General features: G+C 38.0%; 1 protein-coding gene across 3 annotated transcripts in view; it reads left to right on the top strand.

Annotated features, from left to right (window-relative positions):
- Positions 1–13,286, top strand: part of LOC138175178 (uncharacterized) — a 150,115-nt gene that overhangs the window by 17,252 nt on the left and 119,577 nt on the right. For all 3 annotated transcript variants that reach the window (XM_069105590.1, XM_069105589.1, XM_069105588.1), the window contains exons 3-4: positions 1,054–1,123; positions 8,908–9,038. In XM_069105590.1, the coding sequence (XP_068961691.1) occupies positions 1,054–1,123; positions 8,908–9,038 (201 nt within the window). The remainder of the gene's footprint in view (positions 1–1,053; positions 1,124–8,907; positions 9,039–13,286) is intronic.

Here is a 13,286-nt window from a genome sequence, read left to right on the forward strand (position 1 = left end):
CACACACACACACACACACACACACACACACACACACACACACACACCGGTAAACTTCAGGAGCTCCCTATTACCACAGGATCAAATGTAAAATCCCGTTTAGTACTTAAAGCCCCTCACAACCTGACACTATTCTGTGTTCCCAACTTCTTATGCTTTACTCCCTTTCATGCACTTTATAATCCAGATACACTGGCCTACTCGTGTTCCTCACTCAGGACACTCCATCTTCCAACTCCAAGCATCTGCACTGGCTTTCTCCCATGCTTGGAATGCGTTCTTCCTCACCTCTGACTTCCATCTTTCCTGGCTTTCTTCAAAACTCAGATCAAGTCTTACCTTGTGCAGGAGAGAAACCTTTCCCAGGTTTCCCTGATCCCCCTTCTGCCAATGCCTCCTTTCTGAGATGACCTCTCTCTTACACAGTATATATCTTGTATGTACATAGACATTTGTATAAACTTTTCTCAATCAGAATGGGAGCTCCATTAGGGGAGGGAAAGTGTTTTTCCTTTTCTTTATATCCTCTGCACTTACCACAGTGTCAGGCACATAATAATTGCTTGATAAATGTTCTTTGGCTAATCAACTGTATTACCTGGACCAAATCCTTTATGCTATTAGCTAAAAGTTAGTCAAGACTCCTAGGTATGGAAGCTGATATAGGACTTTTATTTGGTCACAGTTTTGGACTTGTATACTCTAATAGAGATTAGAAAGTGAAATATATATATATATATATGTAAAATATATATATGTGAAATATATATATATATGTGAAATATATTTAATTGTGTTTTGGCAATCATCCTTATTCTCCAGTTGATTTCATCTTCCAAGTTGACCATATTTTCTGAAATATATTAGCAGTAACAGATATTAAGTTGATTCATATACATAATTTGTAATTGACTTCTGACAGTGCCTTTTATTTCATGTTTAAAGCAGCCTTAAAATTAGCTTAAAGAGGTCAGTCTGTTGTATTATATTTCTATAACAAGTCTTCATGTCAGACAATTCTTATAATAAATAATCTATCTTTTCATGTTTTAGGACTTGGGTTATGTCCCGGATTTTGTGCACACCACAATGGCTCCATATATTAAAGATATTCACAAAAAAGGTAATCCAAAAATGTGTAAAGCATTTTAATGTTATATTTTAAAGTGGTATGTCATTTTAGGTACTACTTGGAAGTTAGACATATATGTATGTACGTGTAAATATACTTAATGAAAGTGTTTCTTTTCTTTTTAATACTATAAAACATCTCTAATGGAACTTGGACCCTAGGTGAATGTTGATGATGATGGTGATGATAATGATAATTGACTGAACAAGAATTATGGCTTTTAATTCCTTTGAGATTCTTGTATGTTTCTTGTTCCATCTGCTATGATAGGAGCTAGAGATAACCTACAGGTTAAAGTAACTTCCCTTTAGCTCCCCCTACACACATGTAAGAGCAGTATAAGGTAAATAGAAACAGACAGACAGACAATTATCATTTATACCTCTGCCTCACATAAGCTTTTTCCAATTGAGTGAAAAATAAATACTTTCCTTGGGTAGGTGAGCGATGTACTTATTTTTAAAAATACTTCAAATTTAAAAAAAGAAATTTCATGAAATTAAGTTTTTATCCTCTATCTTGAGTTACCTCTTTTAAGAAACTGGTTGACATCATTGATGAATTTATAGTTGAAGAGTAGATATTATAATTATAACATCCTGGGAGACTGTCTGTTGGCAAAGTAGTGTATAGTTGTAAGAAATTCCATTTTCTGGGGGGCAGACCCAAGATGGCGGAGTAGAAGCACGACCTCCCTGCGGCTCTGGCTTCTATCTTCCCCACTCCATGTAAAAAGGGGACTCTAAACAAACTTTGGAGCTGCAGAAACCACAAAATGACACAGAGAAGCTAACGTCCCTCTGAGGACAGCCCGGCAGGCTGGCAGGAATCAGCCAGCACAGCCCAGCCCCACGCCGAGGCTTTAGCTCCAGGGCAGGCCTGACCAGCTGCCAGCCAGAGGGATCCCAGATCAGCAGCAGCTGTGGCCATTTCCAGAATTATCAACACATAGATGTGAAGGACAAAATGAGAGGTCAGTGCAGTCTGGACTTTGGGACCAGTAAGTGGGAGTGTGTGGCTTTTGCCCCTGGGACAATAAGACGCTTAGATGCTGGCACAGCCAGCCAGTGACACATGGCAGCTTCAGCTCCTGGCCTGCAGAGTGTACGGGGACCAAGCACCAGTCTGAGGGGTAATCGCTCTTGCTTTAACCTGCTTGGATCTGGATTGCAGTCTAGGGTAGAGGTCCTGGGGTGTATGTACAGCTTGCCAGAGAGCAGAGAGGGCACCCATCTAATACCTCCGGCAACTGAGAAAACCCCAGCATTTGGGAGGAAAGCTCCCCTGTCTGGTGGCAGAGTCCTACTGTGGCAAAAAGCCAAGGGGTCAAGTCACTGAGGAGCGACATGACCAGGCAAAGGAAACAAAGAAGACAGAAGATTCCAACATTAGACTCCTACTTTGGGGACAAAAAGGAGCAAAGCATGGAACAGGAGGAAGGCAGTGAAGTCAGAACTCCTGCACCAAAAGCTTCAAAGGAAAATACGAGCTGGTTACAGGCCATAGGGTCCTTAACAAGCAGATAAGAGAAGTGAAGGAAAAATTGGGAAGAGAAATGAGAACAATGCAAGAAAATTACGAAATGAGAGTTAACAGCCTGACTGAGAAAAATAACACCTTAAAAAACAGACTGACTGAAATGGCAAAAGAGGCTCAAAAAGGCAATTAAAATGCCGAATTTGCCAGATGGAAAAAGAATCTCAAAAGCTCAATGAGGAGAATCATCGCTTCAGAATTAGACTGGAGCAAATGGAAGCTAATGACTTTATGAGAAAGCAAGATGCTGTTAAACAGATCCAAACAAATGAAAGAATAGAAGGCAATGTGAAATATCTCATGGGAAAAACCACTGACCTGGAAAATACATCCAGGAGAGATAATTTAAAAATTATTGGACTACCTGAAAGCCATGATCAAAGTAAGAACCTAGAAATCATCCTCCAGGAAGTTCTCAAAGAAAACTGCCCTGATGTTTTAGAACCAGAGGGCAAATTAGAGGTTGAAAGAATCTACCTATCACCTCCTGAAAGAGATCCCAAAAAGAAAACTCCTAGGAATATTATAGCCAGGTTCCGGAATTCCCAGACTAAGGAGAGAATATTACAAGCAGCCAGGAAGAAACAATTTGAATATTGTGGGAACACAATCAGGATAACCCAGGATCTGGCAGCTTCTACACTGAGGGATCAAAGGGCTTGGAATATGATATTCTGGAGGACAAAGGAGCTGGGATTAAAACCAAGAATCACCTACCCAGCAAAACTGAGTATCATTTTTCAGGGAAAATATATGGTCATTCAGTGGAATAGAGGACTTTCAAGCATTCTTGCTGAAAAAAACAGAGTTGAATAGAAAATTTGACATTCAGATACAAGAAGCAAGAGAAACATGAGAAGGTAAACAGGGAAAAGAAATCAAAAGGAACTTATCAAAGTTGAACTATTAACATTCCTACATGGAAAAACAATAATTGTAACTTATGAAACTTCTCAGTATTTGAAGGGAATAGAAATATATATATATATATATATATATGTGTGTGTGTGTGTGTGTGTGTGTGTGTGTGTATGAGGGTATATGGGCATATAAATACATATGTGAGTGTGTATATATGTTTACAGGTATACATAGATAGAGGGCACAGGACCAATTTAACAGGAAGGGATGATACTTAAAAGGTGAAATTAAGAGGTGAGAGAGGAATATAATGAGAGGAGATGGGGAGAGACAGAATGGGGTAAACTATCCCATACAGAAGAAGCAAGGGGAAATGGTTACAATGGAGGGAAAGAATAGGAGGGCAAAAGGGAATGGGTCAACCCTATTCCCATTGAATCTGGCTTGAGGAGGGAATGAAATACACACTAAATAGGGTATCTCACCCTCCAGGAGAATGGGGGGGAAGGTGATGATAGGGGAAATGATGGAAGGGAGGAAAGGCTGGGGGGAGGAGGGAAGTTGGAAACACCTACTTTTGAAAAGGGACAGAATCAAAGTAGAGAATAGAACAAGTGGGACGTGGGATGGGAGGGAGGGAAATACAGTCATTCTTTTACAATATACCGTGGCAGCAAGCACCCCAAGCGTCCTCAGGGTTTGCTACCAACACAGGTTCTTAGATCTGCTTTGTTAAAGGAAAGCAACTCAAAATGGGTTAACAAGCTTACTTTAATCAGTCAAACATATGTATCGTTTACCTAGTTCAGGGGAAAAAGGTCAGCTCCCCGAACTTCAAAGTATACAGACAGAATTATTAAGACAGAAACAGATCAAGTAGACAGATTTCCAAACTGTCCAACCATTATATCCATACCAAACAACATCTGGGTTTCAAAGCCGGGGGGCTCTGGACAACAGCTTCCCAGAATCCCTATCAAATCACAGAACACTTCTCAAAGTGAGCCCCAAAACAAAGCTCCACATCAGGGCTTATATAGCCTTTTCCTGCCTCAGAGAATGTAACAACCTTGTTGACTCACTGGCCAATCAAGAAGTATCTACTGAAAAACAAGCCTCCCACCCCAGGCTCCAGGTGCACTTTAGCCCAGGGGCAGGGAAGATCTTCAAAATTTACATTCCCATTACATATACCTACTATGTTATTGTTTTGCATTAGCCACACATGTACAATCTATACTGAACTGCTTATCTTCCCAGTAAGGGTGGGTGACAAGGGAGGAAGGGAATGAATCTGGAATTCAAAGTTTTAAAATATAATATTCAAATATTATATTTATGTATATGTATGTATGTATGTATGTATGTATGTATGTATGTATGTATATGGGGCATTGAGATCCACTGTAAAAGTCGAAAGGGGTATGGGAGAAATATGGGAGAGAGCAGATTGGAGGAAGGGATATCCTGTGGGACTGCTATTTTGGGGGGGTGGGTAGGGGAAAAACGGGGAGAAAATTTGTAACTCAAAATCTGGTGGAAATGAATGATGTAAATCAGAAGTTAATACAGCATTTGAAAAAAATAAAATATTTTAAAAATTAAGAAAAAAATTTAAAAAGAAATTCCATTTTCCTTTCAAGGTTCTATAGGCCTAATTATAAGGGAGGGTTCTATTGGATAGGTCTATGGATGTATCTTGGCAGTAGCATTGGAAAGTGACAATAGTATTTCAAACAACAAAATATATTAATAAAACTTTTTTAAATGTTTTTACCATCTTATCCTTAGCTGAAAGTAAGTTTCATCACTTAATCTCTAAGGTTTATTGTTATTAGTATAGATATAGCAAACATATTCAGACTTTGCAAGAATAGTATTGTATGCAATGAGTCTGCCAGCTCACAGCATTGTATCCAAATCCATATAATTATGAAACCACTGCCTCTTGGGAGGAAAGGGCTGACACTGTGAGGAGGGGAAACCTCCCTAGGGAAAGAGAGCATGGTCCGAGTCTTGATCCAAGAGAGTAAACAGGATGCCATGGCTAGATGAAGTCAGAAGTCACAGGATAACCATGTCCAAAAGATTCAATGGAAGGTGAAAAAGAAGTTTATGGCAGGGATTCCATGGCTGGAGAGTCAGCATAGAGGAGGCTGGCATGAATAGACTAAGAAGGGTTTTAGGCACTGGTTTGATTAAGGTAATGGTCTTTCTCCAATACTTGTATTTTCTAAGACAGTGTTCTTTTAGTTTAGAAGCATGTAATCCATGGCCTCTCCTATTCTATCATGACACCATCACAATGTACCTGGGTAAATAATGTTGTCTTCCAGAATAAGACTCAAGGCTAAGGCTTGGTAGAGTAGTGTTGGCTCAGTAATACATATTGTATGCTGGTACCAGGTCCTGTCCTTGGATCTGTAGCCCTATCAGCCTGCAAGGTACTGGCGTTAAGTCCATTGCCTCTCAGAATCTAGAATCTCTTGGTTTAGCTGTTCTTTTTGCTTGATCATGATTGGTGTTGGGCCGTGATTTTTTAGGTGCAGCAAAAGGCTGGCATGAGGCCTCCCAGCAACGACTAGACACAACAAGAACATGGTGACTAAAGGGGGAGGAGAATAATCCCAGCTGGACTGGATAATGAGCTGACTTCTTTTTACCTTACCGGTCTTCTTTACATTTGAGTACCCTTCATACATACCAAAATCTAACTAGACTGACCTACTTTCAGTTCCTTGAACATGACAGACTCTCTATCTCCTGTTTTTGTGCCTCTGTATTTGCTTTCCCCATGCTTATAATAATATTCTGTCCCTGCTCCTCTGCCTTACAGTTTCCCTCACTTTCTTCAACATGCACCTCAAATTCACCTTCTGGAGGATTTTACCAGTCACCCCAGATACTAGTGCCTTCCCCTCTGAGATTGCCTTGCATTTTCTCTGTATATGTCTCCTGTATGCCTAGTTATTTACCTATTGTCTTCCCCTATGAGAATGTAAGTTCTTTAGGGTCTATTTTTGATTCTCTTTGTATTCTCTGAGGTTAGCACAATGCTAGCGCTTAATAAATGCTTATTGATTGACTGACTGTATTTATATATCTAAAAGTATTTATAAACACCTTAAGCCATGAAGCTGATAAAATGAGTGTTGGTGTTGGGGAATCTGTTCGTTTCTGGGAGGGGATTTTTATCAATAGGTTCTTCAAAATTAGCCAGATGGGGTCCTCTGCATAATCTCACTTGGTGGTCTCATTAGCTCCCAAGGGTTCAATTACCATCTCTATGTAGATGATTCTAAGATCTACTTAATCAGCCCTAATATCTTTCGTGAAATCTAGTCTTGCATCAATAGCAGCTCATTCTATATCTTCAACTGTATGTCCAGTAGACATCTAAACTCAACATTTCTAAAACTGAACTCATTATCTTTCCTCCCCCAAATCATCCTCTTCCAAACTCCCTTATTATTTTTGAGTGCACCATATCCCCACAATTACTCAAGCTCACAACACCAGTGCCATCATCAACTCCTCAGTTACAGTCACCCTACATCTAGTCTATTCACAGGTCTTACTTCTATCTACATAACATTTCTCAGATACATTACCATATCCCCACTCATATGCAACACTCTGGTACAGGCCCTCATCATATTGCCTCCAGGATTAAATGCAAAATCTTAGTTTGTCTTTTTTTGTTGTTGATGTTGATTAATAAATTATTTATTTCATTTTTAATTTATAAAATACAAGCATTTTCATAACATAGAATAAAAAAGATGATTGCACATGAAACTACAAATCTATTATGTACAACTTGCTATTCCTTTTAAATACATAATAAAATTTTCATGTAAATTTAATTTTTTCTTTTTTTCTTTCCTCCCTTTCCCTCCCCTAGAGATGACTATTAGACACAAATGTGTGTTTATATATATAATATATTTGTGTTTATATGTGAAACACACATAACATATATGTGTTTATATATATCATATATAATATTATATATATATAAAATTATTCTATGCATACTTCTATTTATCAATTTTTTCTTTGGCTGCAGATAGTCTTCCTTCCTAGGTCCTTGGCAGTTAATATTCATAACATGGCCGCTTCCTGCCTTTCTAGTCTTCTTGTGCTTTACTCTCTTCCACTTACTCTGTGACCCAGCTGGCCAGATAATATCTGTGTCATAGTTGTAAATAGATGGTTTGTTGAAATAGAAAAACATTGGTGTGGGCTTGAAAGATAAAATGATGAGTAAGGTTAAGTGTGTTTCCCTTCAACAGGGTCATCCCTAGCACTCTGAGACAATTCTAGTGTAACTGTGGGGTGGTGATCTATCTCTGGGAACCCAGATCTAAGAACAAGTTATAGTGAGCGAGTTGCTCCAGAAAGTAAGTAGGAATCTGCACACTGAGGGTTTATGGGTAAAGCCTCTACATAATGTGGGTGAAGATACAAAGCTACAAATTTCAGCTTGATGTCAGAAAAAAATTAGGTAGAAGCTCATCCTTATTGGAAGATTTCAATCAAAGGCTAGAGGTCACACTTGTCAGATATTGTTGTAGGGAGAATTCTTTTAAGATTACAGTGGTTGGGCTTTAAGACTGCTGAGACTCTTTCTAATCCTGAAATTCTGTGATTCTGTGAAGGTGTATAAGAGGAAGATTTTGCCCTGGCAAAAAGAAAAGGTTGCTAAGAAGTCAAATTGGCCAAAAGTGGAGTAAAGTGTTGGACTTCACATCATCATAGAAATTTGGGAAGAAGTTGTATTGCCTCTTCTGTGGATTATTGGAGAGAGGGTTGCTGTGTAGAAATTAGGACATGATAACTTCTAAGTGCCTTCTTACTGAGATTCTGTGATTTTCTGAACACATTTCAGAGTTCTTAGATCAATTTAAAAAAATATCAGTTTTCACCACTAGGAGGAACTATTCTATGTCTTTTAAAAATAGTCATAGTGGGGGGAAAAAAGCAAATTTATTTATTTTTTTTTTTTACATTTCCCAGGATATTAGAATTTCAAAAAGGTATTGACAAAGTTTCTAAATGTTCTTTATGTTTTTTTTTTTTGTTTTTCTCTTTTTTTGTGGTAATTTTCCTAAATGTAGGAACTGGTTTTTCCTTATCTTTTCTTGAAGTATCTTTTAGTCCATCAAAAAATAAGTAATTATTGAGGTCCTTATATGTGCCTAGCATTGGTCTCTGAACAATGTGTAAACTATCCCAGGCCACAAAGAAACTTATAAGCTAACGTATACATATGACGCCACTGGTGGACAACATAGCAAAAATTGTGTGGGGCAGAAGACTTATCAGTCACCATGTAATAACAGCTAAATAAAGGAATTCTTGGTCTTCTTTTGCAGGCATTCGTGTTATTAGTAATGCTGGTGGGACCAATCCCCTTGCTTGTGCTAAGGCTCTTCACAGGGTGGCAAAGGAAGCTAATGTGGATTTGAAAATAGCAGTTGTCACTGGGGATGACATAATGGGCAAGGTAGGAGAATTTGTTTAATGTATATATACACAAGAAATATGGGGGAGTTATGGCACAAAGAAATTAAATTTATTTTAGTTTATACTGGAGGCAGAGTAATGCAGTGGGAACAAATCCTGGATTTAGATCTAGAGGACTAAGGCTCAAAACTCGGCTCTGTCATTTACTGCCATGTGATCTTGGGTATGTCATTGGTCTGGTAGATATGATGCTAGTCTTGGGGTTGGGAGGACCCAGATTCAGATTCCTCTATCAGACTGTTGTTGTTGATTGTCCTTCATTCTCAGAGGAACAATGATATCGCACAGGTGATGTCTGGACTTGCACATGACTTGGATTTAAGTGAGGCAGAATCGCACTTTCTCTCCTCCAGAGCCATCTGGGTCCAGTGACGAGACATAGATCAGGACAACTGGAGATGGCCCCGATGCAGTGGGAGGCCTTGGCCTTTTTAAACTTAGGTCTTTCCCGCGTCTCAGTTTGTCTGAAAATTCCATTTAGTGATTAAGGTTAGGTAAAAAATGAGGCAAAGGGTGGCCTTTTTCACCTAGTCAAAAAAAATCAATATAGGAGGGGAATTCCTCAGAATTTCTAGCCAAAAAAGAAACAACTCCTATTTATACTCACATTGAGCCATCAGAGTCCAAACAATGACCAAGCAAGGCTTGAGCTGGGCCCATTGTTTGCCAGTCAGTGAATATTTTAACAATATTACTGTTATTCAACAACAGAATATTTGGATGTATAGGTAACAGAATGCCACATGTGATAGTGATCAAGCATTTTTTCCTTTCTTGAGGAAGGTATCCTCTATCATCATCAATAAAATGGCAAGGTTTGCAAAGCACTTCATCTTATCTCCTTTCGTCCTCACAACAACTCTGGGAGGGAGGTACTGTTATAACCCCTGTTTTACAGATGAGGAAACAGAGACAAGCAGAGATTTAAATGACTTGCCCACTAATAAGTCTCTGAGGTAAAATTTGAACCATGGCTTCCTAATTCTAGAGCTATATCCACTGTACCACCTACCTACCTCAAATCCTCAGTTTTCCTCATTGAGAGGAAAAATGTTTAAGAGGATTTGATTCTATTCCCATTTTTCCTTGAGTATGGAGCTGAATGTGTTTTTGTGACCAGACTAGAGAGCTACAATATATCTCTCTATTGTTTGCCTTATTAATCCTGCTATCATTTTTAGTACCAGCAATTCTCTGTAGTCCAAGAGGAAAATAAATTCATGAATTTGTCTCTTATTTGTACTTTAGTTGAAAAGCCCAAATATTTGCAGAAGTCCTGTTTATTACCCTAATGTGAAGGTGTTTTCACTGTGTTCACTGAACTTAGCTTCCGGGAATGAAATGCAAGATCTATGGAATTTAAAACTTGTAAAATGCAAACAAAGTTGTAATTGTTTTTTAATTACTTAACTTGTTGAACTAGAAGCAGAGATCTAAAAATAAACTAATTCTGTTCTCAGCTAGACCTTTAAGCATCATTTACAGAGATAAAATTATGACCCTTTTAGACCTTCTGAAGAAACTTGATATTCTTTGATATCTTTCCCAGATCCTTTTTTTGGTTTCCAATGGAACTGGTCTTTGGGATTGATTATATGTGAAGCCAGCAGTTCTTCTGTAGGTAGTTTGTTTTCTCTTAGGCAAAAACAAACCCTTTGGGGGCAGCAAGGTGGCATGGTGAATAGAGCACCAGCCCTGGAATCAGGAGGACCTGAGTTCAAATTCAGACTCAGACACTTAACACTTACTAGCCATGTGACCTTGGGCAAGTCACTTAGCCCCAATTGCCCTGCCTTCTCGGCTCCAAAAAGAAAAAACAAACAGACCCCTAAATCAACAACTCCCAAAGAACATATTGGGGGGGGATGAAAGTCCCCAACATACTATTTGGAGACAGTACAATGTAGTGTGAAGACCACTGAACCTGGGAGTCAGGAAATCTGAGTGTAAATCTTAACCTCCAGCAATTACTAACGGTTTTACCATGGGCATATTTAACCTTTCTGACCCTTACCTTCCCTATGTCTAAAATAAGGATAATAATATTTTGGTCCAGCCAAATTGGTCATTTTACTGCTCCTCCTGCAGAATACTTAACCCCCATTCCCCACCATGCCTTTGCAGCAGCTGTCTCCTCTGCCTAGAATGTTCTCTGTAGTGGATAGACTCAGCACTCACTGAAATTGCAGTCAGAAGATCTGACTTCAAACAAATCTTGGATTTAGATCTCTGGGATAAAGTTTCAAATTCTGACTGCCATTTACTACCTTTGTGATCTTGGGCAAGTCATTTAACATTTGTCAGCCTCAGTTTTCTCATCTGTAAAATGAGAATAATAATAGCATCTACCTTCCAGGGTTGTTGTGAAGATCTGATAAGATAGCATATGTAAAGCACTTCTTAAAATATTGGAGTTCTCTTTAAATCCTAATTATTATTATTATTATTATTAGAAATCTTAGTTTCTTGCCAGTATCAAAAATTTAAAAAAGTGAATTCACCACCAATGCAGGGGAAATTAAAACAATAAGTAGGAGCGATTTTGCCCAACTGTATGCCAATAAATTTGACAATCTTAGTGAAATGGATGAATATTTACAAAAAATAATGTAAATTTCCCAGATTAACAGAAGAGGAAATAAAACACTTAACCACATTTCAGAAAAAAAGAAATTGAACAAGCCATCGGTGAATTCCATAATAAAAAAATTTCCAAGACCAAATAGTTTTATAAGTGAATTCTATCAAACATTCAAAGAACAATTGATTCCAATCTATGTAAACTATTTGGGAAAATAAACAGAATCCTATCAAATTCTTTTTATGATACAAATTTATGATAAAAAAAAACCTGATACCTAAACCAGGAAGAGTCAAAGCAGAGAGAGAAAATTATAGACCAATTTCTCTAATGAATATTGCTGCAAAAATTCTAAATAAAATTTTAGCAAAGAGATTACAGCAATTTATCTCAAAGATAATACACTATGACAATGCAGGATTTATGCCAGAAATGCAAGGATGGTTCAATATTAGGAAAACTATCTGCATAATTGACAGTAACAAAACTAACAGAAATCATGTAATTATCTCAACAGATGCAGAAAAAGTTTTTGACAAAATACAACACCCATTCCTATTAAAAACATTAGAGAGGACAGCTAGATGGTACAGTGAATAGAGCACTGGCCCTGGAGTCAGAAGGACCTGAGTTCAAATTTGTCCTTAGACACTTAATACAGAAAACTAACTTGTGACCTTGGACAAGTCACTTAACCCCAAATACCCTACCTGCCCCCCTCAAAAAAAAGCAAAAAAACAAAACAAAACACTAGAGAACATAAATGGAGTCTCTCTTAAAAGAATAAGTAGTAGAATCTACCTAAAACTATCAGCAAGCATTATATGTAATGGGGATAAACTAGAAGCATTTCCAATAAGATCTGAGGTGAAACGAGTATGTCTTGTTATTCAATATTGTACTAGAAATGCTGGCTTTAGCAATAGGAGAAGAAAAAGAAATCTAAGTTTCTTTCAAAACTTAGCTTAAGTACCCCTTTCTATATGAAGTCTTTCTGGGTTCCCTCAGATTTGCTACTGTCTTCCTCCCTTCTCCTATTACCATATATCCATTAACTAAATCCATCACTCTTTTTACTGTATCATGCTCCCAGCATGCTGCACAGTACCTGGTATGGTGCTTCTTAACTGATCAAGAACAGATCAATTGATACTATCCACCTCACAAGGCAGTTATAAGGAAAGTGTTTTATGAGCCATAATGTGCTATGTAGCTGCAAACTAAGGGGCAGCTAGGTGGTACAGTGGATAGAGCACTGGGTGCAGAATCTGGAAGACTCATCTTCCTGAGTTCAAATCTGACCTCTAACACTTACTAGCTGTGTGACCTGGACAAGTCACTTAACTATGTTTGCCTCAATTCTTTAACTGTACAGTGTATTGGAAAACTACTCTAGTATCTCTGCCAAGAAAACCCTAAATGAGGCCATGAAGTGTTGGACATAACTGTGCAATGGTGAACTTATATTATTCTTATTGAAACATATTAATTAATAGTTGTAAACTAAACTAGGTGTTGGTGTGCTTTATATATCTATATCTATAGATAAAAATATAGATAGATAGATAGATAGATAGATGGATGGATGGATGGATGGATGGATAGATAGATAGATAGATAGATAGATAGATAGATAGATAGATAGAT

This window comes from Petaurus breviceps, unplaced genomic scaffold (genome assembly GCF_028583685.1).
Source record: "Petaurus breviceps papuanus isolate PSGF00001 unplaced genomic scaffold, PetGlider_PUasm1.0 76, whole genome shotgun sequence".
Lineage (NCBI taxonomy): Eukaryota > Metazoa > Chordata > Mammalia > Diprotodontia > Petauridae > Petaurus > Petaurus breviceps.